This window comes from Macaca thibetana, chromosome 19 (assembly GCF_024542745.1).
Source record: "Macaca thibetana thibetana isolate TM-01 chromosome 19, ASM2454274v1, whole genome shotgun sequence".
NCBI classification, from domain to species: domain Eukaryota; kingdom Metazoa; phylum Chordata; class Mammalia; order Primates; family Cercopithecidae; genus Macaca; species Macaca thibetana.
In genome coordinates this window covers 28479350-28506244 of record NC_065596.1, presented here as the reverse complement: position 1 = coordinate 28506244, position 26895 = coordinate 28479350, and the positions used below count along the sequence as shown (strand labels likewise).

Sequence of the window (26895 nt, the reverse complement as noted above, 5' to 3'; positions counted from 1 at the left end):
TTTACAGAGGAGGAAACTGAGGCTGAGGGAAGTGGAGTCTCCAGTTCTGTCTCGCACATCAGCAGCAGAGCCAGGGCTGGGCCAGCACCTGCCCCGGAGCCTGTGCCCTCCTGACCACCAGGCGACATGGCTTCTTAGGACACTCACCACAGCCCCACGGAGCTCAGAGGTCCCTTTCTCAGAGGAGGAAACTGAGGCTGAGAGAGGTTTCGTCAATTCCCGAGGTCACACAGGTGATGAGTGGAAGAACCAGGGGTAGAATTTAAATCTCTTTGGCCCCAGAGCCCCGCTCTTCACCCTCAAGTCTACCTGGGGACCCCAGAAACAGAATGAAGCTGGTATCCTGCCCTGCTCCCACTGCAGGCCAGGCCCGCAACACGGGGTTCCCATGGCTTATCTGGCTGGATCATCGTGACAGCTTCTCATTGTCCCCACTTTGCACAGGAGGCAACCGAGACCCAGAGAGCCCATGTGAGGGGTCCAAGGCCACACAGTGAGAAAAGAACAGGGTTTAAACCCAGACTCGGCAGGGCGCGGTGGCTCACGCCTGTAATCCCAACACTCTGGGAGGCCGAGGTGGGTGGATCACCTGAGGTCAGGAGTTCGAGACCAGCCTGGCCAACATGGTAAAACCCTGTCTCTACTAAAAATACAGAAATTAGCCGGGCATGGTGGTGGGTGCCTGTAATCCCAGCCACTTGGGAGGCTGAGGCAGGAGAATCGCTTGAACCTGGGAGGTGGAGGTTGCAGTGAGCCGAGGTCGTGCCACTGTACTCCAGCCTGGGTGACAGAGTGAGACTCCATCTCAAAAACAGAAAACAAAAAACAAAAAAACAGACTCATGTGGCTTCATGCCAGCCTTTGGGAAGACCCTCCCAGCCCAACCACGTTCAGGGCCCTCTCTTGTCAGCCACACCAGCCTCTCTGCAGCCTCTGTTGGCACCTCTGTCCAGTGGGGATAAGGAGCTGGGTGGATGCACCCACTGCCGGGCATGAGACCTGGGGGAAGCCGAGACCCATGGCACAGTTAGAGTCTGAGCAAATCAACTCAGTGATCAACAATGTGATCCCTGGAGCATCCAGAAATTCAAACACAGTGGGCAGCCTTGAAGTCAGACCTCACTCTGTGGCCATCTCAGCCCTCGCTCGGTCCTTTTGGGAAAACCGCATCACACCTCCTCTCTGTGGCAGTCTGTCTACCTGATTCTACCCTCTGCCCTTCATCCATCCATTCATTCATACATTCATTCATTCATTCCCTCCATTTTCAGTGAGCACTCACTGTGTGTCTAGGACTGACCCAGGCACTGGGAATACAGCCGAGAACAAGACAGACAAGGCCCCAGTCCTCCTGACTGGGGCAGACAAGGAACAAAGTGTCAATCAGAGTTTTGCAGGAGACCGGCCAGGCGCAGGGGCTCATGCCCGTAATCCCAGCACTTTGGGAGGCTGAGGCGGGCAGATCACTTGAGGTCAGGAGTTCGAGACCAGCCTGGACAACATAGAAAGACCCCCATCTCTACTAAAAATACAAAAAATAGCTGGGCCTGGTGGCACGCGCCTGTAGTTCCAGCTACTCAAGAGGCTGAGGTGGGAGGACTGCTTGAACCCAGGAGGTGGAGGTTGCAGTGAGTGGAGATCATGGCGCTGCACTCCAGCCTGGGCAACAGAGCGTGACTTCATCTCCAAAAAAACAGCTTTGCAGAAGATCAGAGAGAGTGACTGTGCTGGAAGCTAAGACAGCAGGAGCGTGAGGAACCCCCCAGTCCCAAAGTAGAGCCTGGGCTGAAAGCCGGAGCCTCTGGGTGCGTCGAGGCCCCAAGTGATCAATTCACCTGCACAGTGGTCCCCAGTCATCATATTTCCAGCTCCCTCGAGCAGGCCCAAGTCCACCCGGACTCCTGCCTGCTGCAGCCACAGACCTGGGCTCTCTGCGTCTATGTCCGTTCCGTCCCTTGTCTGTCATTCATCCATCCATCTACGCAACACATATGTAGGCAAATCCCAGCCACACGCTGGGGCACTGGGGAGAAATCAATGCTCAGCAAGGGAGGGAGACCGGCCATTTGTGGATCATTGCGCAAATGAAAATTTTGGGCAGTGCTAAGAGTTTTAAAGAAAATCCAACAGAACGGTGTGCTGAGGAGTTGCCTTAGAACCACGGTGAGAAGCCCCCAACCCCGGATGCTGTCAGGGCTTGAGGGCGCCCACAAGCCACCCTGAATCCTCCAATGCCCTGAGTGCCGTGGGCCAGTCCCTGCTGTCTAACCTTACTCCCTCCTGCTGCAATCACATCCCAGCCCTGTTTCCCCAAACACCAGGATGACACCTCTGTTTTGTGTGTGACTATTCAGCAAATGTCACCTGCAGAGCACGGCAAACACAGCCATGAATAAAATAAACCCAACTTCTCCCCTCTCTTTCTTCTCCCCCATTCCCTCTCCCTTCCTCGGTCCCCTCCGCCTCTCCTGCAGACGCTCACCTTCAGAAGGGAGGGACGGGGCTCTCCTGGTGGCCCAGGACCTAGACAGAGCGGCCAGACAGCAGAGGCTGAAGGAAACACGTCCCCTCACATGGGGAGATTTTAAGCCCGGGCTGGGAGTGATGTCATTTGTCATGGCCCGGATCTCGGAGGGTAATCCTGGCCAAGGTGGGGGACTCGACTGGGCACCAGGAGGTGACATTGGCTGGAAGGGGGAGGGGCACCCGTCTGCTTAATCCCCTCCTCTTCCCCCCATGACATCTTGGCAATTAGGGTTGACGGGGAAGGGAGGCCCCAGCTCCTGCCGGTGACCATAAGCCCCTACTCCTCAGGGAAGTCCTTCCTTTGGTCTAACTGGTGTCTCTCCAGCTTCAGCTGGTATCCCAAGAGAGAGGCATCAAAGAGGAAGGAGAGAACTGTCAGAGGGTCCTGAGAGACCATCTGAAAAAAGAGAGGCACGGGGCTTTCGGGATCCCTCTCCTGGGTCCCCCTTTCTCTGCACAACAGTTTGTCTGACAGTTAGTTTATCTCTGTACTGCCTCATTGTTCTCCGTTTCTGCCTCAGTTTCCCCTGTTTCTCTTTCTTTGACTTGATCAACTCCTGCCTGTGGCCTGTCTCTGTGTTGTCAGACATGATAGTATCCTCTTTTGGGGGGCAGTGGTGGGGGCGGGGGCTGCTCCCAGCACTGAAAATAGGCAGACATTAGAAAGGGTGTTTCGTTTTTCTGTTTTTGGTGGAGTTTGAGGTTTGGGGTTTTTTTTGGTTTTTTTCTTTTTTGAGACAGGGTCTCACTCTATCGCCCAGGCTGGAGTGCAGTGGCATGATCACGGCTCACTGCAGCCTTGACCTCCTGTGCTCAAGGGATCCTCCCTCCTCAGCCTCCCAAGTAGCTGAGACTTTACAGGCACACACCACGATGCCCAGCTAATTTTTTCATTTTCGTAGAGATGGAGTCTCTCTATGTTGCCCAGGCTGGCCTCAAACTCCTGGCCTCAAGGGATTCTCCCACCTCAGCCTCCCAAAGTGCTGGGATTGCAGGCGTGAGCCACCGCACCCAGCACTTGCCATCTCTCTACACACCATTGGTCTTTGTCTGGTTTCTCTGGACCTCAGTTTCTTTTCCTTTGGGCCTCAGGCTGTGGCATTTCTGCCTGCTTGCCTGAATACCCCTCTTTCATTCTCCATCTGCTCCTCTCCGTCCCTGTCTTTGTTGATGAACCTGCATTACCACCTTGGTCTCTCTTATTCTTTCCCTCTCTTTCTCTGCCTCTCCCTGTCTGTCTCACTCTCTCCCCCCTCTCCCTCAGCCTCTGTGTCCTTCTGTTCCTGTCTGTCTCTCTCTTTGCTGTCTTTCTGCCTGTCCACCTGTCCCTGTAACTCCAGCCTCGTCTCCGTCTCCCTGTCCTCACTTATCCACCATGCCTCTCTACAGCTCCAATCTCTGTTCCTCCTTCTCTTTTTCCCTGTCTCTCTCTCTCTCTCTCTCTCTCTGATTCTTGTTTCCCCTCTCTCTGGATTGCCCTTCATTTTTGTTTTGTTTTGTTTTTGTTTTGAGACAGAGTCTCGCTCTGTCACCCAGGCTGGAGCGCATTGGCGCCATCTCGCCTCACTGCAACCTCCGCCTCCCGGGTTCAAGCATTTCTCCTGCCTCAGCCTCCCGAGTAGCTGGGAGGATTTCCTTTCATTTCTGTCCTTCTCGCCTATCTTGGTACCTCTGTCGCTCTGTATTTCCGATGTTCCTGGTGTCTGGCCCTCTTTGTGTCTCTCTCCTCTCGTCTGTCTCTCTAGATATTAATATCTCCCTGAGCTCCTGGGCCCCACACGGGTCTGCTTCACTTCCCCATGCACCCAAACACGCACGCACGCACACACAAGCACACACGCGCACGCGCGCACACACACACATGCCCAGTAATCCCTCCTTGTGGCTGGGTCGTGTGTCTCAGCCATAAGGGGCCCTTTCTTTCTCCTCCTCCCTCCCCCAAACCCCCTGCTAGGAGAGATTAAGGCTACAGGCCTGGCTGAGGAATCAGGACAGGTCTCATTAGCTTGAAGAGCCAGGGGTGACAGCAAGAGAGGGAGGGGCCGTCTGACCCTCGGCGACCGGTCCAGAGGCTCCCGATGGGAGAATCCAGTCCTGGAACAGACCCTCTGGCCCTGGAGCAGGGAAGGAAGGTCAGCTGTGCAGGGAGAGGGAAGAGAAAATAACTTCTAACAGGATAGAGAAGGTGTCAGCAACTCTGAAATCACCTGCCCCTGGGAATCTGGGTACTGGTTGGCTCTTGGATCCAGAGGCCTTCCAGGGGCGAGGGTACAGAGGGGTGGCTTTCAGCTGGTCCTGCACATGGCCCTGGGATCAATTAAGCTGAAATCAAATCCAAGTACTTCCTCTCTGAGCTAGGTCTTCTGAGGCAAGTTGCTTTCCTTCTCATCTCCACCCAGTGGCTCAGGCAGAAATCTGGGCACTCAACCAGGCCCCCAACACCTTTCTCCCCACCACTCACATCCAATCCATCCATAAGTCCTGCCTTCTCTTCTTTCAGATCATTGTCCTACTGAAACAATATAAAGCACTGCTGGAAGAAATTAAAGGAGACTTAAGTCAGTAGTGAACTATATACCATGTTCATGGATTAGAAGACTCAATATTATTAAGAGGTCAATTCTTCTCAAACTAATCTTTAGATTTACTGCAATCCCAATCAGAATCTCCTCAGGATTTTTCCGTAGAAATTGATTGTCAAACTGATTCTGAAGTTGCTATGGAAATATAAGTGATTTAGAATAATCAAAGAAGCCTTGGAAAAATAAAACGAGTTGGAGAACTTATGCTACCTGATTTTGAGACTTATTGTAATGCACATGATTGCAGTTGGAAAAAGTGGGGCTAAAGATTAAGAAAATGTGGCACATATACACCATGGAATACTATGCAGCCATAAAAAAGGATGAGTTCATGTCCTTTGCAGGGACATGGATGAAGCTGGAAACCATCATTCTGAGCAAACTATCACAAGGACAGAAAACCAAACACCACATGTTCTTACTCGTAGGTGGGAATTGAACAATGAGAACACCTGGACACAGGGTGGGGAACATCACACACAGGGGCCTGTCATGGGGTCGGGGGTAGGGGGAGGAATAGCATTAGGAGAAATACCTAATGTAAATGACGAGTTAATGGGTGCAGCAAACCAACATGGCACATGTATACCTATGTAACAAACCTGCGCGTTGTGCACATGTACCCTAGAACTTAAAGTAAAATAAAATAAAATAAAGTGGGATTAAATTCTGGGGACAGTCTGAAGATGTGTGGAATACTGGAGGATCCTTGGATCAGGTTGTTAATGAGTTGCACTCCAGGCTCTGCTGCAGGATGGGGGACTCCTCATGCCTGTACTCCCTTAGCTCCCTAACACGTTCATCCTGTTTTCTGCAAAACTCTTATTGACACCTTGTTTCTTGTCTGCCCTTGTCAGGAGGATGGTGCCCTGTCTGTCTTGTTCTCAGCTGTACTCCCAGTACCTGGGACTGTCCCAGACACAGCGTAGTAAGTGTGTGTTCAATAAATGTGAAAGAAATGGATGGATGGGGCCGGGCGCGGTGGCTCAAGCCTGTAATCCCAGCACTTTGGGAGGCCGAGGCGGGCGGATCACGAGATCAGGAGATCGAGACCATCCTGGCTAACACAATGAAACCCCGTCTCCACTAAAAATACAAAAAAATTAGCCGGGCGTGGTGGCGGCTCCTGTAGTCCCAGCTACTCGGGAGGCTGAGGCAGGAGAATGGCGGGAACCCGGGAGGCGGAGCTTGCAGTGAGCCGAGATCGCGCCACTGCACTCCAGCCTGGGCGACAGAGCGAGACTCCGCCTCAAAAAAAAAAAAAGAAATGGATGGATGGATGGATGGATGGATGGATGATGGATGGATGATGGATGATGGATGGATGGATGAATGGATGGATGATGGATGGATGGATGGATGGATGGATGGATGGATGGATGGATGATGGATGGATGATGGATGATGGATGGATGGATGATGGATGATGGATGGATGGATGAATGGATGGATGGATGGACGGATGGGCAGAACCAGGTAGAGAAACTGGCACAGAGAAATGGTGTGATGTTTCTGCAAAAGGACAAAGGGTCTGTGAGGTCAGACTATGGGGCTACGCACTGGTGTTTGAATCTCTGGATGCTTCAGTAATCATATTGTTCCTGAGTTAATTCATTCAGGCTCTAACTGTGCCATGAATCCCGGCTTCTACCAAGTCCCATGCCTGGTAGTGGATGCATCCACCCAGCTCCTTGTCTTCAGCGGACAGAGGAGCCTACAAAGGCTGCAGAGAGAGGCTGGTGGGGCTGACAAGGGAGGGCCCTGAACATGGCTGAGCCAGGAGGGTCTTGCCAAGAGCTGGCATGAAGCCACATGAGTTTGGGTTTAAACTCTGTTCTTTTCTCACTGCATGGCCTTGGGCTCTTCATGTGGGCTCCTGGGCCTCAGTTTCCTCTTCTGCAAAGTGGATACAGTGACAAGCTGTCACAATGAGCCCTGGGAACCCCGTGTCCCAGGCCTAGCATGGGGTGGCCTGGGGTGGGAGTGGGAGCAGAGGAGGAAGCTGACCTCATCCAACTTCTAGGAACCCCAGGTAGACTTGAAGATGAAGAGCGGGTCTCTGGGGCCAAAGAGATTTAAATTCTACCCCTGGTTCTTCCACTCATCACTTGTGTGACCTCGGGAATTGACGAAACTTCTCTCAGCCTCAGTTTCCTCCTCTGAGAAAGGGACCTCTGAGCTCCGTGGGGCTGTGGTGAGTGTCCTAAGAAGCCATGTCGCCTGGTGGTCAGGAGGGCACAGGCTCCGGGGCAGGTGCTGGCCCAGCCCTGGCTCTGCCGCTGATGTGCGAGACAGAACTGGAGACTCCACTTCCCTCAGCCTCAGTTTCCTCCTCTGTAAAGCCGGGATGATACCAGGAGCCACCTCGGAGGAAGTTTCCATGGGGTTATGGTTCCCTGAGATCTTGTTCCCAAGGTCCGTGGTGCATGCAGTGTGTGAGAAGCTGGGACCCCCTGGAAGTCCTTAAGGTCTTCAGCCACCTGACCTGTGGGCACCTCCCTCCGTCCCAGGCTCAGTCTCCCCTGCTGTAGAACGGAGTTATCTGTGTGTCTTCCCCATCAGGTGGCTGTGAGCTTTCAGGCCTCACCTGTGAGAACAGCTGTTCAGGTGGGAACCTGGGACCCAGTGGGTGCCACACCCCACAGCTCTGAGAACCAGCCTTGGGCCTCCCAGGTTGATCCCCAGGGCAGGGACACTGATGTCCCTTGTTCCACTCTTTGAGGTCATAAAACATCAGTGCCTGGATATTCAACCAGGTTGCAGAAGACTTATACAGGCATTTCAAAAGTGAGAATAGCAAATAATCCACCAGTGTATGACACAGGGCTCACATTCATTGATCAACAGGGAAAGGCAAATGAAAAGCTCATAGTGGTAACTCCACGTCCCGCCAGGACAGCTAAAATGGAAGACTGACAATGCCATGTGTTGACAAGGACATGGAGCATTCAGGATTTGCACACCCTGCTGGGGCAAAGTACGGTCGCTGTCTTTGAAAAATGGTTTGGCAGTATTTTTTAAAGTTGAGTATATGACTCAGTGCCTTCATTCCTTGGTACATACCCAACAGAAACTCTGTCTTGTTTCACCAAAAAGATGAGAACAATAATGTCCCTAGCATCAACCTTCACAAGAGCCCCACACTGAAAGCTTCCCAAATGACTGTCGATAATAGACTGGATACGTTTTTTCTGCTGCATTCACTTAGAACAATCCTGCCCAGAGATAAGTCTGAAACTCCTTGGTCTCAGGATCCCTTTATGTTCTTAAAAGTCATTGAAAAGTTGGGCATGGTGGCTCACAGCTGTAATCCCAGCACTCTGGGAGGCCAAGGCAGGTGAATCGCTTGAGCCCAGGAGTTCACGACCAGACTGGGCAACATAGTAGGACTCCATCTCTACAAAAAGAAACATAAAAAATTACCTGGGGTTGATGGCACATGCCTGTAGTCCCAGCTACTCAAGAGGCTGAGGTGGGAGGATCATTTGGGCCTGGAGGGACTTAGGCTACAGTGAGCCATGATTGCACCGCTGCACTCCAACCTGGGTGACAGGGCGAGACCTTGTCTCAAAAAAAGAAAAAAAAAAATCATTGAATACCCAAAGAGCTTTTGTTTGTATCAGTTATATCCATTGCCATTTACCTTAAGAAACATTAAAACTAGCCAGGCGCAGAGGCTCCCGCCTGTAATCCCAGCACTTAGGGAGGCCAAGGCAGTCGAATCACTTGAGGTCAGAAGTTCAACACCAGCCTGGCCAACTTGGTGAAACCTGTCTCTACTAAAAATGCAAAAATTAGCCGGGCGTGGTGTTGCATGCCTGTTGTCCCAGCTACTCAGGTGGCTGAGGCATGAGAATCACTTGAACTCAGGAGGTGTAGGTTGCAGTGAGCCGAGATCGCACCACTGCACTCTAGTCTGGGCAACAGAGCAAGACCCTGCTCAAAAGAACAAAAAATTAAAACAGAAAGAAACAAAATAATATATTTATCAATCCATTAAAATAACAAAAATAGGCTGAGCGCAGTGGCTAATGCCTGTAATCCCAAGCACTTTGGGAGGTTGAGGTGGGTGGATCACTTGAGGTCAGGAGTTTGAGACCAGCCCCGCCAACATGGTGAAAGCCCACCTCTACTAAAAATACAAAAATTAGCTGGACTCAGTGGCACGTACCTGTAATCCCAGCTACTCGGGAGGCTGAAACAGGAGAATCACTTGAGCCTAGGAGGTGGAGGTTGCAGTGAGCCAAGATCGCACCACTGCACTCCAGCCTGCGTGGTGGAGCAAGACTATCAAATATCCATCAATGATAGACTGGATAAAGAAAATGTGGCACATATACATCATGGAATACTATGCAGCCATTAAAAAGGGTGAGCTCATGTCCTTTGCAGGGACATGGATGAAGCTGGAAACCATCATTCTCAGCAAACTAACACAGGAACAGAAAACCAAACACCGCATGTTCTCACTCATGAGTGGGAGCTGAACAATGAGAACACATGGACACAGGGAGGGGAACATCACACATCGGGGCCTATTGGGGGGTGGGGGGCTAGGGGAGGGATAGCACTGGGAGAAATATCTAATGTAGATGACGGGTTGATGGGTGCAGCAAACCACCATGGCACGTGTATATCTATGTAACAAACCTGCATGTTCTGGACATGTATCCCAGAACTTAAAGTATAATAAAAAATTAAAAATAAATAAATAAACAAAAAGAAACAAATGATAAGATACACAATACATGGGTGAATCTCACAACTATAACACCGAAAAACAGAAGCCAGACATAACAGAGAGTATGTAGGAGAGGGAGAGAGAGAAAGAAGAATACAGTATGATTCCATTTACACAAATTATAAAAACTGGCACGTGGGCACCATGCTATTGGAAGTCAGGATAACGATTGCCATTGGAGGAAGGGAGTGAATTGAGGGATGAGAAGGGCTTCTGGCTTCTGGAGGGCTGGCTATATTCTCTTTTTTTTTTTTTTTTTTTTTTTTAGACAGGGTCTCAGCTGGGCGCTGTGACTCACGCCTGTAATCCCAGCACTTTGGGAGGCCCAGGCGGGCAGATCACAAGGTCAGAAGATCGATACCATCCTGGCTAACACGGTGAAACCCCGTCTCTATTAAAAAATACAAAAAAATTAGCCGGGCGAGGTGGCGGGCGCCTATAGGCCCAGCTACTAGGGAGGCTGAGGCAGGAGAATGGCGTGAAACCGGGAGGTGGAGGTAGCAGTGAGCCGAGATCGCGCCACTGCACTCCAGCCTGGACTACAGAGCGAGAGTCTCTCTCAAAAAAAAAAAAAAAAACCGGCCGGGCGCGGTGGCTCACGCCCGTAATCCCAGCACTTTGGGAGGCCGAGGCAGGCGGATCACGAGGTCAGGAGATCGAGACCATCCTGACTAACACGGTGAAACCCCGTCTCTACTAAAAATGCAAAAAATTAGCTGGGCGAGGTGGCGGGCGCCTGTAGTCCCAGCTACTCGGGAGGCTGAGGCAGGAGAATGGCATGAACCCGGGAGGCGGAGCTTGCAGTGAGCCGAGATCGCGCCACTGCACTCCAGCCTGGGCGACACAGCGAGACTCATCTCAAAAAAAAAAAAAAAAAAAAACCCTTGGTTTGGGAGGCCAAGGCGGGAGGATCATTTGAGGCTATGGATTAGAGACTGAGGCCGGCCTAGGCAACATAGGGAGACCCTATCTCTACAAAATAAAATATATTAGAAGGGGGAGGAGGCCAAAAAAATAATTTTAAAAAATTAAAAAGAAGGTCAGGCGCAATGGTTCACACCTGTAATCGCAGCACTTTGGGAAGCCAAGGTGGCAGGATCGCTTGAGCTCAGGAGTTCGAGACCAGCCTGGCCCACATGGCAAAACCCCATCTCCACTGAAAATACAAAACATTAGCTGCATGGTGGTGCGCACCTATAATCCCAGCTACTCAGGAGGCTGAGGCATGAGAATCGCTGGAACCCAGGAAGCAGAGATTGCAGTGAGCCGAGACTGATCACACTACTGCATGCCAGCCTGGGCAACAGAGCAAGACCCTGTCTCAATATATATATATATAAAAATACATAAACAAACAATATTTGGAGCCAGCCATGTTTGCCTCTCAAAACTGTGCCCTCAACTACCCTGCTACACATGACCCAGAGTCTAAATTTAAAGACTTGCCCCAAGTCCCAAAGAAACACCGCAGGGTCCTCTCCAGCTCTTGAAATTTAAAGTAACTAATGGCTCAAAGAGCTTTTGTTGATATTGACTATATATCTATTGCTACTTACTGTATTGGAAATTATTTCTTTTTACTTTTTTTTTTGAGACGGAGTCTCGCTGTGTCGCCCAGGCTGGAGTGCAGTGGCACGAGCTCGGCTCACTGCAAGCTCCGCCTCCTGGGTTCACGCCATTCTCCCGCCTCAGCCTCCGAGTAGCTGGGACTACAGGCGCCCGCCACCATGCCCAGCTAGTTTTTTGTATTTTTAGTAGAGACGGGGTTTCACAATGTTAGCCAGGATGGTCTCGATCTCCTGACCTCATGATCCACCCGCCTCAGCCTCCCAAAGTTCTGGGATTACAGGCTTGAGCCACCGCGCCCGGCCTTTTTTTTTTTTTTTGAGACAGAGTCTTGCTCTGTTGCCCAGGCTGGAGTGCAGTGACGTAATCACAGCTCACTGAAGCCTCAACCTCCTAGGCTCAAATGATCCTCTCGTCTCAGCCTCCTGAGTAGCTGGAACTACAGGTGCACACCACCACACCTGCCTTTTTTCTTTTTCTCTTTTTTCTTTTTTTTTTTTTTTTGAAGAGACGAGGGTCTCACTATGTTGCCCAGACTGGTCTCAACCTCCTGATCTCAAGTGATCCTCCTGCCTGGGCCTCCCAAAGTGCTGGGATTACAGGCATGAGCCACTGGGCCTGGCATGAAGTAGAAATTAAAAGTGTGGAATTAAAAAAATACTTTTGAAGATTTTAAATTTTATTTAAAATGTATTTTGAGCCGGACGCGGTGGCTCACGCCTGTAATCCCAGCACTTTGGGAGGCCGAGGTGGGTGGATCACGAGGTCAGGAGTTCAAGACCAGCCTGGCCAACATGGTGAAACCCCGTCTCTACTAAAATACAAAAATTAGCTGGGAATATATATATTCCTAGCTATTGGGAGGCTGAGACAGGAGAATCCTTTGAACCCAGGAGTCAGAGGTTTCAGTGAGCCAAGATCACACCACTGCACTCCAGCCTGGGCGACAGGGCAGGACTCCGTCTCAAAATAAAAAAAATTCAGTAATGTTGGCCCCCTTCTAACCCCTTAAATGTGGTTCCCTAAACAGCCAGGGAATATGCCTGTGTCCACTCCCTGCCTCCGCCGACATGGCCCACAACCCCCATCCCGCCCCCACCCCCACCCCACCCCCACGCCCACCCCCACCCCCACGCCCACCCCCACCCCACCCCCACCCCCACCCTGCCCTTCTCTGTCCCCTCTGTCTTCGGGTCTCCCTCGTCCTCTGCCGCCCCCTGGTGGCCGTCCTGGCGCCTGGGTGTCCCCATCGCTGCCTCTCTGACCCTGTCCTGGTCCCATTTAGCAAATGTTCCAATCCTCTTAGGCCCGGCCAGCCTCAGCAGAGCAGAGAGAATTAGATCCGATTTGGGGGTGGAGAGGGGCGGACTCCCAGAATATAATGAAAACTCCTGCTTGTCAGACCCTGGAAGGCGGTAGACATACAGCAACTCACACACTGGGATCCCACAAGGGGCAACGAGGAGGGGAAACTGAGGAACAGAGAAGGGGGGAGACAGACAGGCAGGGTGGGGGGACGCCAAGGGGCGGAGAGGGCACCTGGAGGCTGAGAGGTCTTGCTCCCTGCGCCTGGAAAGTGTCTTCCCAATTTGGCTCTCACTGCCACGGTCACCGGAGCGCCTAGTGCCTCCACCTGCAATTCTGGAGTATCTTCCCTCTCTACAAGGACCCGATTCTCTCATCCAGAGTTATTTATTAATTCTTGGCATGTGGTTTTTTGGGGTTGTGTTTGGGGGGGCTTGTGGGGTTTTGGGGGGATTGTTTGTGTTTGGAGACAGGGTCTCACCCTGTTGCCCAGGCTGGAGTGCAGGTGGAGAGCACAGCTCAATGTAGCCTCAACCTCCCAGACTCCAGCGATCCTCCCACCTCAGCCTCCCAAGCAGCCGGGACTACAGGAACACACCACTCCACCTGGCTAATTTTGGGAGGGTTTTTTTGTTTGTTTTATGCTTTTGTTTTTATTTGTTTTGAAACAGAGTCTCACTCGGTCGCCCAGGCTGGAGTGCAGTGGTGTGAGCTCGGCTCACTGCAACCTCCACCTCCTGGGTTCAAGCCATTCTCCTGCTTCAACCTCCTGAGTAACTAGGATTACAGGCACGTGCCACCACGCCTAGCTAATTTTTGTATTTTTAGTACAGATGGGGTTGCACCATGTTGGCCAGGCTGGTCTTGAACTCCTGACCTCAAGTGATCCACGCACCTCAGCCCCCCAAAGCACTAGGATTACAGGTGTGAGCCACCATGCCCAGGCTTTTTTGTTTAGTTTTTGGTTTTGGGGGGATTTTTTGAGATGGAGTATCACTCTGTGGCCCAGGCCGAAGTGCAGTGTTTCTCACTTAACCTTTGCTTTATTCTGTTTCTCTCTTTTAATTTCTGCCTCAGTGTGATCTCGGCTCACTGCAACCTCCCCTCCTGGGTTCAAACAATTCTCCTGCCTTGGCCTCCCAAGTAGCTGGGACTACAGGCGCACACTACCATGCCCGACTAATTTTTTGTATTTTTAGTAAAGACAGAGTTTCACCCTATTGGCCAGGCTGGTCTCGAAACCCTCACCTCAACTGATCCTCCTGGCTCGGTCTCCCAAAGTGCTGGGATTACAGGCATGAGTCACCATGCCTGACCATTTTTTGTATTTTTTAGAGAGACAAGGTCTCGCTATTTTGCCCAGGCTGGTCTCGAACTCCTGGCCTCAAGCAATCCACCCACCTCAGCCTCCCAAGGTGCTGGGATTACAGGCATTAGCCATAGCGCGCAGCCTATTCTGTGATTCTTTGAGTAAAGCACCTGCCTTCCCCCACTCGGAGGATGAGTTCCATGAGAACAAGGGCTATACCCGTTAACTATCTGGAGGTGCCTAGGTCAGTCCCTTGAATGTACAGAGCACTTAATAAATACAGGCAGTTCTCAGGCCGGGTGCGGGTGACTCACACCTATAATCCCAGCACATTGGGAGGCTGAGGTGGGCGGATCACCTGAGGTCGGGAGTTCAAGACCAGCCTGACCAACATGGAGAAACCCCATCTCTACTAAAAAAAAAACAAAATTAGCCAGGCATGGTGGCAGGTGCCTGTAATCCCAGCTACTTGGGAGGCTGAGGCAGGAGAATTGCTTGAACCCAGGAGGCAGAGATTGCAGGGAGCTGAGATTGCACCATTGCACTCCAGCCTGGGCAACAAGAGCGAAACTCTGTCTCCAAATATATATATATATATAAAATAAATTAAAAATAAATAAATAAATACAGGCAGTTCTCAGAATATTCTCACTGGTTATGTTCTATGAAGTTGCCATGAACATGGTCTTAGCCAATAAGGAACCACTGCTCCCGGGGGAAATACAGATTTGGGGTCCTGCAAGGATCTGCTCACACTATTGTCATCAATCGATCAATACCTCACCCTGGTTCATGCGTGTTTCGGTTTAAAGACACCTTATTGAACATATATTAATATATTATTGATTCATTCAAATTAAACTCAGGGCTGGCCAGGTGCGGTGGCTCACACCTGTAATTTTAGCACATTGGGAGGCTGAGGCGGGTGGATCACCTGAGGTCAGGAGTTTGAGACCAACCTGGCCAACATGGTGAAACCCCGTCTCTACTAAAAAGACAAAAATTAGCCAGGCATAGTGGCAGGTACCTGTAATCCCAGCTACTCTGGAGGCTGACGCATGAGAATCCCTTGAACCCGGGAGGCAGAAGTTGCAGTGACCCGAGATCAATCCACTGCAGTCCAGTCTGGGTGACAGAGAGACATCCTGTCTCAAAAAATAAAATTTAATAAAAAAGAGAGAAAGGACAGTGTTTCAAGAATGAATGTCCAGACACTGAGAGGAACCCCAATAGCAGAAAGACATTGAACAACAGGATTCTAGAAAGCAGGCCAGGCGTGGTGGCTCACACCTGTAATCCCAGCACTTTGGGAGGCCGAGGCGGGTGGATCACAAGGTCAGGATATCGAGACCATCCTGGCTAACACGGTGAAACTCCGTCTCTACTAAAAATACAAGAAATTAGCCAGGCGTGGTGGCAGGCGCCTGTAGTCCCAGCTACTCGGGAGGCTGAGGCAGGAGAATGGCGTGAACCTGGGAGGCAGAGCTTGTAGTGAGCCGAGATTGTGCCACTGCATTCCAGCCTGGACGACAGAGCAAGACCCCATCTCAATAAATAAATAAATAAATAAATAAATAAATAAAATAAAATTTTTTTAAAAAGATAGAGAAAGGACAGTGCTTCAAGAATGAATGTCCAGACACCGAGAGGAACCCCAATGGCAGAAAGACATTGAACAACAGGATTCTAGAAAGCAAAAGCCAACCTCACGCCTTCATCACCCTCACTCTGATCTGCCCAATATTGTCTTCAAAGCCCAAACGACACCTTGTTGCCCGTGTGCCCCTCCTGAACCCCCTGCCCCTGCACCAAGACATACCCTCACATTGCAGAGGATGGGGAGGTGTCTGTGGGCCTCTTGGGGGCAGGAGCAGAGTTGAGTCAACCCCACCAAGAGGTCCACCCCATCAGAGCCCACAGGCATAGGGTAAAAGAGGAGACTGAAGAATTGATGGGAGGCCGGGCGTGCCTGTAATCCCAGCACTTTGGGAAGCAGAGGCAGGCAGACCACAAGGTCAGGAATTCGAGACCAATCTGGCCAATATGGTGAAATGCCGTCTCTACTAAAAATAGAAAAATTAGCCAGGGGTGGTGGCAGGCACCTGTAATCCCAGCTACTCGGGAGGCTGAGGCAAGAGAAGGGCCTGAACCCAAGAGGTGGAGGTTGCAGTGAGCCAAGATCCTGCCACTGCACTCCAGCCTGGGTGACAGAGCAAGACTCTGTCTCAAAAAAAAAAAAAAAAATTGATGGATAAGGAGAGAGCCATTGTTTCTGTTCTGAAGGAATCAAATACGAATGGATTTATTTATTTATTTATTTATTTATTTATTTGAGATGGAGTCTTACTCTGTCACCTAGGCTGGAGTGCAGTGGCACAATCTCGGCTCACTGCAGCCTCTGCTTCCCGGGTTCAAGCGATTCTCCTGCCTCAGCCTCCCGAGTAGCTGGGACTACAGGCGCCCTCCACCATGTGCAGTTCATTTTTGTATTTCTGGTAGAGACGGGGTTTCACCATGTTGGCCAGACTGGTCTTGAACTCCTGACCTCAGATGATCCTCCAGCCTCAGTCTCCCAAAGTGCTGGGATTACAGGTGTGAGTCATTGCGCCTGGCCAAGAATGGATTTCATAATCCCTTCTGCATGCTTTTCCACCTGCTTCATTCCCACCTACGTTGCTTTTGCCCCAGGCTCCGGAAGACCTCCCTCCATCCACGTGACTCTAGGAATTTGGTCATTGCCTGGGAAGGCCCAGGAGGAATCTCCAGAAATTCCGTCCAACCCTGAAGACACATCAAGACGAGAGTGTGGGCAGGGTGCCGACGAGCCCTCGGGTGGCATTCAAGGCCAGAAATGCTTCTTGTTTTCCAGGTTGTCCCTTAAAAAATCATAATTATAAGCAGCAGGAAATAGAGAAAATAGACATTCCCCATCATCTCTGGGTACTTACTTTTGCAGGAGTTTTTATCATTGTTATTTATTGTTCATTCAAATATATTACGGGCCAGACAAGGTGGCTCATGCCTCTAATCTCAGCACTTTGGGAGGCCAACGTGGATGGATCACTTGAGGTCAGGAGTTAGAGATCAGCCTGGGCAACATGGCAAAACCCCGTCTCTACAAAAAATACAAAAATTAGCCAGGCGTGGTGGCGCAGGCGCCTGTCCTCCCAGCTACTTGGGAGGCTGAGGTGGGAGAAGGGCTTGAGCCAAGGAGGCAGAGGTTGCAGTGAGCCGAGATCGTGCCAGTGCAATCCAGCCTGGGTGACAGAGTGAGATCCTGTCTCCAAAAAAAAAAAAAAGGAAAGAAAAGAAAATATATATATGTAGAATATGTATATATTTTTGTATGTGCTTATTAAATGTATACATTCTTCAAAATAAACAACGTGCCTGAGACAGCATTCGACATGGAAAACACAAACTCAATCCTTTAGTTCATTATTAGTCAGCAACTTTGAGCTTTTCCTATTATAGACATGGGAATTCGGGAGGAATTAAAAAAAAAAAGCCCAACAAAGTGTCTGCATTCAAGACACATTTATTTCAGTAAACAGCAAGCAGACATCCAACAGGCAAACAAAACAAAAAATACATTAAAAATCATCATTTGTTACTAATTGGTTACCCCTGCATCCCTTTTTTCAACTTTTATTACCACTCCATAGTCTGAGGTTGCCACAAATTAATCATCTTCTAATTTGTGGGCGTGAGTTAATCCAACTAACTCAGTTGATATTTCAAAGAAATGCTACACTGAACCCTGATATCTGCGCTTATTCACAGGGGAGCAAGAATTTTCCCAGGATAAGTCTTACAATAAATAATTGAGGGCAGGCACGGTGGCTCACACCTGTAATCCCAGCACTTTGGGAGGTCAAGGTGCACAGATCACCTGAGGTCAGAAGTTCACATGGTGAAACTCCATCTCTACTAAAAATACAAAAAAAAAAAAAAATTAGCCGGGTGTGGTGGCAGGCGCCTGTAGTCCCAGCCACTCGGAAGGCTAAGGCAGGAGAATCGCTTGAATCCAAGAGGCAGAGATTGCAGTAAGCCAAGATCACACCACTGCATTTTAGTCTAGGTGACAGATCGAGACTCAGTCTCAATAAACAAATAAATAAAATAAGAAAATTGGCCGGGCTCGGTGGCTCACGACTGTAATCCCAGCACTTTGGGAGGCTGAGGTGGGCGGATCACTTGAAGTCAGGCATTCAAGACCAGCCTGGCCAACATGGTGAAACCCTGTCTCTACTAAAAATACATAAAATTGACTGGACGTGGTGGTGTGCGCCTGTAATCCCAGCTATTCGGAAGGCTGAGGCAGGAGAATCACTTGAACCTAGAGGTGAGGTTGCAGGGAGCCAAGATCACGCCACTACTGCTCTCCAGCCTGGGTGATAGAGCAAGAGTCCATCTCAAAAAAAAAAAAAAAATTAAATGGTTTTTAGTCTATTTGCAGAGTTGTGCCTCCATCACTACAGTCAATTTTAGAACATTTTTCACCATGCCCGGGAGCTATCCCTGTAGCTATTCCCAGTTGGTCCCAATTTTCCCTTCTCCCCAACCCCTAGCAACCACTAATCTGCTTTCTGTCCCTATGGATTTGCCTATTCTGGACACTTCGTATAAATAGAATCATATATGTGCTTTTCAGTCTGGCTTCTTTCACTTGGCTTCATGTTGGCAAGGTTCATCCACGTTGTAGCATGTATCAGAGCTTTATTCCTTTTCGTGGTTGAGTACTATCCCATTGTGTGAATACAGAACATTTTGGGTTTCTATTTTTTGTGGGTTTTTTTTTGGGGGGGGCGTTGTTTTGTTTTGTTTTTTGAGGTGGAGTCTCCCTCTGTCACCCAGGCTGGAGTTCAGTGGCACGATCTCAGCTCCCTGCAACCTCTGCCTCCTGGGTTCAAGTGATTCTCCTACCTCAGCCTAACAAATAGGTGGGATTCCAGGCTCCTGCCACCACGCTTGGCTAATTTTTTGTATTTTTAGCAGAGACCTGTTTTTACCTTGTTGACCAAGCTGGCCTCAAACTCCTGACCTCAAGCGATTCGCCCACCTCAGCCTCCCAAAGTGCTGGGATTACAGGCATGAGCCACTGCGCCCAGCCACACGGCATTTTGTTTATCCATCAGTGGATCGATGTTTCAGCGTTTTCTCCTCTTGGGTGATTGTGAATTATGCTGCCGTGAACTTGCTTATATTTAAATGTCTGTTTTCACAAAATAGTACCAGTGAGCTTGTTCATCTGTTTATGTCTTTATTGGCCAAATAAATAGCCATGGTGCAAAATCTCCGTGGTCACCACTGTGTTCCCAGCATGTCCTGTAGATGAAGCCGGACAACACATGCGATGAGGAATCATTGCTGGGGATGCTGCTTTCTACAACAGAACTCTAAGTAGCAGGTGAAAACAATAAGCCAGGCCTGTGGTAACAATGTCTACGTTTTATTGAATTTTGAAATTGATAGCATGAGTCATTTCTAGTTCCCTGCACCATGAGCCTTGTCAATCTCTCTAACCCCCGAATCCATGTGGGTCCTGCCATGGGGAAATGGGGACAGCCAGGTGTCTGACAGAGAAGATGCATCTCTGAGGGACCTGATTTCTGTAGACCAAGGTCATGGGTCCCCTGTATCTTCAGCAGCAGGTTCATTCACTCACAAGGGCAGACCAGCAGCGGTCCATGGGCACGTCCATCAGACCTGTGCCCCTTCCTGATACAGGGAGCCCCGTATATAAACTGGAATAAACCAGCACTGAGGTCATTTACTCACCAGGAGAAACCAGCAGAGGTCTATGTAAATGCCCATCAGAACTTCGCCCCACGGGCAAATTCACTACAGAAACCAAACCATTATCAGCAGGACCAATGTGTACCGAGCTCTGCTTACACCTATAGGCACCTGGGGGGCAATTTTTGGAATGGATAGTAGGGGCCAGAGTGGCCTCAAGGGATCAAAGAGGAGGCTGTGGGGTCATCCAGGAGGGAGGGATGGTGGCTGGACAAGGCGGGCAGCCCGGGAGCCGGGAGGAGTGGGTACACTCGCTGACATTGGTCATGCGGGGCCCCAGCCCTGGGAAGGAACAAGGATGACTCCTGGGGGCTGACTGGCGGTGCCTCTCCTGAGATGGGGACCCCAACCACAGGTCACAATGCTGACTCCCCAAGCCCGCATGGAATGCCACCTCGCCTGGGCCCACGAGGGTGAAACCAAGGCTGTGTTGCCCACTGAGGTTCCCCAGCTCCTAGCACAGCTTGGCAGGCAGTACCTGATCAGTGATGAAGGATTCATCCATCATTCAGCTCCTCCAGGGGACGGGACTGCAGGGCAGGGTGGGAAAGGGAGGGTCCCGGCAGGGTGGGCCAGGGTGGGCACAGCACAGAAGTGATTTAAGAGCCAAGCACTTGTCAGTACACACTTGTGTTTGGGAACAGAGCAGGACGCAGGATGCAAGACCCTGGTCATCGCCAAGGTGAGCGGGGGCAGGGGTGTGAGGGGTCTGAACTGATCCTGTGGCCGAGGCTGCAGAGTGCAGATCTGGGCAGCCAGAGCAGGGCTGGGCCTGTGCGGGAGGCTTCCCGTCCTGCAGAGAGGGGAGAACTTAGCGGCGTTTGGGAAATGAAAACCCATGCAGCCGCGCGGAGCGTCTCACGCCTGTGATCCCAGCTCTTTGGGAGGCCACGGTGGGAGGATCACTTGAGCCCAGGACTCTGAAACCAGCTGGGCCAACACAATGAGACCCGTCTTTACCAAAAATACGAGTTACCCAGGGGTGGTGGTGCACACCTGTGTCCCAGCTACTCGGGAGACTGAGGCGGGGGGATTGCTTGAGGCCAGGAGGTGGAGGCTGCCTTGAGCCGTGTTCACATCACTGCACTCCAGCCTGGGTGACAGAGCGAGATCCTCTCTCCAAGAAAAAGACAGAAGGAAAGATATTAAACCAGCACCTATGCTGCCTGCCTTCCCTTCTGTGGGGTCCCTAATAATACAGGAGCTGTTATCATGCCCATTTCCTAGATGTGGACCCTGAGGCCCAGAGAGGTGCAAGGTCTGGTCCGGATACCAGGCTGCCATCCGCGGTGCCGCCCCAGCCCACACTGCCCGGGCTCCTGGCCTCGGGCAGGGGACGGGGTCCCTAGGCGGGGCCGGGGGCTCCCTGGGGCCTTCTCTGACCTGTTTCCCTCCCGCCCCCAGGCCCTTCCCTGGCCCCGGACCCTCCAAGGAGACAGCGGCAGGAGCGCACGGTCTACACTCAAAGCCAGCAGGAAGTGCTAGAAAGTTACTTTCAGAACGACCAGTACCCGAACTACCACAAGCGACAGAAACTGGCGGAGGAACTCGGCCTCAAGGAGCACCAACTGCAGGTCTGACTCCCAGCCCCACCCCGCCCGCCCCAGTCACCCCAAGGAGCCTCTTCATCTCTCACTCACCGGGGCCTGGCCCGCCCGACCACCTCCTGCCCTGCCACGCAAGGGGTCCCGCCAGTGTAGACCCGGGCTGCATCGAGTCCTGTTCCAACTCTCTGCCAACCCAAACCCGCCCACAGGATCGGCCCAAGCTGTCCCCCACGAGGTCTCCCGGTGCCCAGACCTCAGGCCCCCCTGAGAACCCGCGGTCCCTCCCCTCGAACCCTCCCTGGCCCCCCGGGCTCCCGGGCAGCAGGCCCCGCTCCTCCCCTCCCACCCCACCCTTCACCCCTCCCACCCCACCCTCCTCCCCTTCTTTTCCCCTCCCTCTCCCCTCCCTTCTCCGGGCCTGGGAGCCGGGGTGGGGGGGTCCCTCTTATGGTGGGCGCGGGGTGGGGGTGAACACAGGGAGAGGCTTGAGGCCGGCCCCGCCCCCAAGCGGCTCACCCGACCGCGCGAGGCCCTCCTTCACACCTCCTCCCTGTCCCCTCTGCCCCCAGGTGTGGTTCAAGAATCGCCGCGCCAAACTAGCTCGGGAGCGACGGCTCCAGCAGCAGCCCCAGCGCGTCCCTGGGCGGAGAGGCCGAGGAGCCCGCGCTGAGCCCCTAGTCCCTGCAGCCGCTGCCTCCGCCCCTCAGCCGGGCCTCTCGGGAATCCTTCCAGCGGCGGAACCCACGATCTGCAGCCTCGACCAGGCCTGGGGTGGCCCTGGGTGCAGAGCCCAAAAGGGCATCCCAGATGTCCTGGGTCCAGGCCCTGGCCCGATCCCAGCCCCAATCCGAGGCCCAGCTCAGGTCCCAGGCCCAATTTCAGGCCCAATTTCAGGCCGGGTCCAGATCCCAGGCCCACTCCTTGGCCCAATCCCAGGCCCAGCTCAGATCCCAGGCCCACTCGCTGGTCCACTCCCAGGCCCAATTTCAGGCCCAGCCCAGATTCCAGGCCCACTGCCTGGTCCACTCCCAGGCCCAATTTCAGGCCCAGCCCAGATCCCAGGCCCACTCGCTGGTCCACTCCCAGGCCCAATTTCAGGCCCAGCCCAGATTCCAGGCCCACTCCTTGGCCCAATCCCAGGCCCAATTTCAGGCCCAGCTCAGGTCCCAGACCAAGCCCAGATCCCAGGCCCAATCTCAGGCCCAGGCCCGATCACAGGCGAGATTCCTGGCCTAGCCCAGATCCCAGGCCCAGGCAGACTCGGAGGCCCAGGTCCCATCTTAAGTCCTGGCCAGATGCCAAGCTCAGGCTCACTTCCAGGCCCAGCCCCGATTTTAGGCCCAGGCCCAGGCTCAGTCCCAGCCCCAATCCCAGGTCCAGGATCATTCCTAGCCCCAGCCCCAGTCCCCTTATGGCCTGAGAGCCCCGATGCCTCCGACTTCTTGCCAGACACCCAGTTATTCCCTCAATTCACAGAGCTGCTCCCACCCCTAGACCCCTTGGAGGGATCCTCAGTCTCCACCATGACCTCTCAGTACCAAGAAGGGGATGACTCTATGGGCCAAAAAGACTCAGGGTCTCTGTACCAAGAGGAATGTGGCTCTGTGAATGAAAATGACTCAGGCCCCAGGTCATTACTGGATTTATAGGGGGCCTGTGCCTGCAAAGTTCTTCAGATCCCAGTGGGCCTGGAGTGGCTGGTCCACACTGCTGGTGACTTTCTGCAGTGAATGCACCACCCTTTACCCACCCAGCTGCAGGCAGACATTTGCTGTCTTCACTGTGCAGCCATCACAGGTGGCCTGTGGATGTGCCTGCCCCTCATTTGAATTGAGCCTGAGCATTTCTCTGCTGGGATTGGAGTCACTGCTCACTGGGATGTTTGGCATTAGTGGATGCCGCTTGAGAGCTTTGTAAAGGGCTTTTCCCAGCCCTCCTGCTAGTCAGCATCTTCCCCAACACTTAGGATTGTGAGACCTTTTAATGTTGGTTGATCCAATGACTTGTGGTTTTGTTGTGGTTGTAATATCCATTTCCCTGATGTTTGAGAGGTTAAACTCTCACATGTTAACTGAACCTTAGAAATCCTCATAATGTGTCTCTTTGTTTACCCCTTTTCCTTCATTTATTTGAATGTATTCTTATATTCTCTTGGCAATTAAAGTTCTGCAAACGCCTTTCCTATTTGCATTTTGTTTCATTAGTAGCATTTCTTGATTTCAATGTTGTCTATTTCACTGTTTTTCAAATTACCTATTGTTATGGACCAGTTTGTCTTAATTTTTCGTTTCCGTCAGCAGCAGACTGATAACGCTGTAAAACACAATGAAGTTATTAATAAAAATTAAAATGGGCCAGGCAAGGTGGCTCATGCCTGTAATCCCAATAATTTGGGAGACCAAGGAAGGTGGATCACTTGAAGTCAGGAGTTTGAAACCAGCCTAACCAACATGGTGAAACCCCATCCTCACTAAAAAGAAAAAAAAAATACAATAACTAGCCAGGCATGCTGGTGGGTGCCTGTAGTCCCAGCTACTCGGGAGGCTAAAGCAGGAGAATCACTTGAACCTGGGAGGTGGATGTTGCAGTGAGTTGAGATCATACTACTGTACTCCAGCCTGGAGTACGGAATGAGACCTTGTCAAAAAATATAAAATAATAAAATAAAATGACTTTTACAAAATATCTCAATATATCTGTATTTTCAAATTGAACAGAAAAGCTTCTAAAAGCTGGTGTTTCTAAAAGACCTCTGTTACTAACTGTTACTAATTGGAGACGAAGCCCACAGGTGGCACCAGTCTGAGGTGACCAGCTTACTGCTTTGAAAATTGCTCCATTTTCTCACTTTTTCCTTCTAAGAGTAATACTTTTTTTTTTTTAATGGCTTGTCTAGATTATCTTTCTCCAGGCCAGGCACAGTGGCTCACACCTGTAATCCCAGCACTTTGGGAGGCTGAGGCAGGTGGATCACTTGAGGCCAGGAGTTTGAGACCAGCCTGGCCAACATGGTGAAAACTCACCTCTACTAAAAGTACAAAAATTAGCCAGGTGTGATGGCACATGCCTGTAATCCCAGCTACTCAGGAGGCTGAGGCGGAAGACTTGCTTGAACCCAGGAGGTGAAGGTTGCAGTGAGCCAAGATCATGCCACTGCACTCCAGCCTGGGTGCCAGAGTGAGACTCCATCTCCAAAAAAAAAAAAAACTTTCTCCAAGATCAGGTAACCAACAGGAGAAAAAGAAATCTTGCATTATCACATGATGATGAAGGTATTCCATTTTTTTCTCTAAATTTTTAGTTTTACCTTTCATATTTAGGCCTTTAATACATGTATAATTGATTGTGTATGATGTGAGGTAAGGATTTTTCCTTTCTCATGGATTTCCAGTTGCCAATTTATTGAGAACTTGCAATTTGTTTTGTATTTTGTCATAAATCAAGGGTTCATTAATGTATGAGTCTGTATCTACAAACTCTTTTGTTTTTTGGGTTTTTCTTTTTCTTTTTCTTTTTTTTTTTTTTTTTTTTTTTTTTTTTTTTGGAGACAGTCTCACTCTGTTGCCCAGGCTGGAGTGCAATGGCATCATCTTAGCTCACTGCAACCTCTGCCTCCCAGGTTCAAGTGATTCTTATGCCTCAGCATCCTGAGTAACTGGGTTTACAGGGGTGCACCACCATGCCCAACTAATTTTTTGTATTTTTAGTTGAGACGGGGTTTAGCCATGTTGGCTACATTGGTCTTGAACTCCTGGCCTCATTGATCCGCTAGCCTCAGCCTCCCAAAGTGCTGGGATTACAGGTATGAGCCACCACACCTGGCTTTTTTTTTTTTTTTTTTTTTTGGACATAATCTTACTCTGTTGCCCAGGCTAGAGTGCAGTGACACAATCACAGCTCACTACAACCTCAACCTCCTAGGCTCAAGTGATCCTCCCACCTCAGCCTTCTGAGTAGCTGGGACCACAGGCACACACCACGATGCCTGGCTAATCTCCTTTTACTTTTTGCAGAAACAAGGTCTCACCATGTTGCCCAGGCTGGTCTTGAATTCCTGGGTTCAAGTGATCCCCTCACCTTGGCCTCCCAAACTGCTGGGATTACAGGTGTGAGCCACCATGACTGGCTCTACAAAAAGTCTCTATTGGGTTCTTGGTCTCTATGTCCTTGCACCAATAGCATGCCACCCCTTGCCTCTGTCCTCTCCTCTCCTGCTTCTTTTGCCATCACCTTGCGGCCATCCTGGCCCCTGTGTCTTCCCACAGCTAGTTTTCTGACCCTGTCCAAGTCTCATTTAGCAAATGCTTCAATCCTCTTAGGTCAGGCCAGCCTCAGCAAAACATAGGGAGAATTAGTGCGGATTTGGGGGAAACATGTGACAGGCTGCGGTTGGAGGTGGGGACAGACTGCCGGGATATAATGAAAAACCCTCCTGCTCCTCAGAGAGACCCTGAGAGGGATGTACACAGAAAACCACAGTGAGACCGTCCCAAGGGAGGCAGAGCGGTGGAAAAAGGGAGAGACTGAGGGGCAGGGAGAGAGGGAGAGTGAGGTGCAAAGAAAAGGGGAAACTGAGGCATGGGAGTCTCCTGCCCTCAAAACCAGAACAGACAGGGTCTCCCCAGCCTGTGTCACTTCCCATGTGACAGCAGCTGTCCTGTGCGCTCTAATATCCTTACAAAAGGTCCTTTGAGGCTGGCAGCCTATAATCCCTTTGCCTACGGGGGGTTACACCAAACCTCAGGGTGTTTAAGTGCCTTTCTGAGAAGACTGAAAAGACTCAGTCTGAGCATGGACCAGTCCACCCAGCCAAAGAGCACAGCCCTTAAACCCTCCACTCTATCGAGTGATACCAAGCTCATCTGCTTCTTGGACTCTTTGGAGGAGGACCTGTGGACAGCTGGATGTCTATGAGACTTTGGGTAACAACTACATCTTCTCCATACGTGTGGGGTGTAGCAACATGGAACTGTGCCATTTACATGCCCAGCACAGAGCCTAGCTTTCAGGAAGCTCGGAGGAAATGGGTGATCTTATTATTTTGCCATTTAGACACACCTTCCTCCCACATCTCTTCCCTCCTCTGACTCATCTCCTCTCTCTCTCTGCCCTGTGCGGACCCGTGCTCCCCCTTCCCTCTCCTCCCCTAGTCTCTCTCCCTCCCTCTCAGCCCCTGCGTTTCTCCCTAGCAGGTTTCCCCGGCCTTGACCTAATCTAACTCACCACCTGCCCCAATCCTCTTAGAGCCAGGTGAGGCGGCATCTGCAGAATCTCAGCCGGGTCAGAGAAGAGTTGAAGGGGAGATGGGACATATTGGTGGATGATGTCATAACCCTTCTCGAGCCCATGCTGGCACCTTTTCATGCTTCCTTACTGGCCATGAGACTTCAGTTACAGAAGTAGGTGCTGTCAGGGTCTCCTGGAGCTCTTCCCCTATATAAACCCCAGAGAGACTCCTCAGGAAGACAAAATGAACCTGCAGAATCTCCTCTCCCTGATTTGGGCAGTGAGTGGAACAAC

The 26895-nt window shown here is 51.1% G+C and overlaps 1 protein-coding gene and 1 long non-coding RNA gene across 2 annotated transcripts; one reads left to right on the top strand and one right to left on the bottom strand.

Annotated features, from left to right (window-relative positions):
• Nucleotides 1–5409: 5409 nt before the first annotated feature.
• TPRX1 (tetrapeptide repeat homeobox 1) lies at nucleotides 5410–23548 on the top strand. Its single transcript, XM_050772369.1, has 4 exons — nucleotides 5410–5536; nucleotides 5966–6036; nucleotides 21233–21402; nucleotides 21945–23548. The coding sequence occupies exons 1-4, from the start codon at nucleotides 5457–5459 to the stop codon at nucleotides 23022–23024; spliced, it is 1401 nt and encodes a 466-aa protein (XP_050628326.1). The 5' UTR covers nucleotides 5410–5456; the 3' UTR covers nucleotides 23025–23548.
• On the bottom strand, nucleotides 18433–20859 carry LOC126943536 (uncharacterized). Its single transcript, XR_007721763.1, has 4 exons — nucleotides 20825–20859; nucleotides 20307–20621; nucleotides 19811–19873; nucleotides 18433–19357 (listed from the first exon to the last, which is right to left on the bottom strand). It is a non-coding gene; the product is annotated as an uncharacterized LOC126943536 (long non-coding RNA).
• Nucleotides 23549–26895: the final 3347 nt, after the last annotated feature.

Coding starts and splice junctions, on each gene's coding strand:
- TPRX1 (XM_050772369.1), top strand. CDS start 5,457: ATGGATGAAGCTGGAAACCATCATTCTGAGCAAACTATCACAAGGACA. Junction 5,537..5,965: donor CCACATGTTCTTACTCGTAG/GTGGGAATTGAA, acceptor TGCCCTTGTCAG/GAGGATGGTGCCCTGTCTGT. Junction 21,403..21,944: donor TCAAGGAGCACCAACTGCAG/GTCTGACTCCCA, acceptor CTCTGCCCCCAG/GTGTGGTTCAAGAATCGCCG.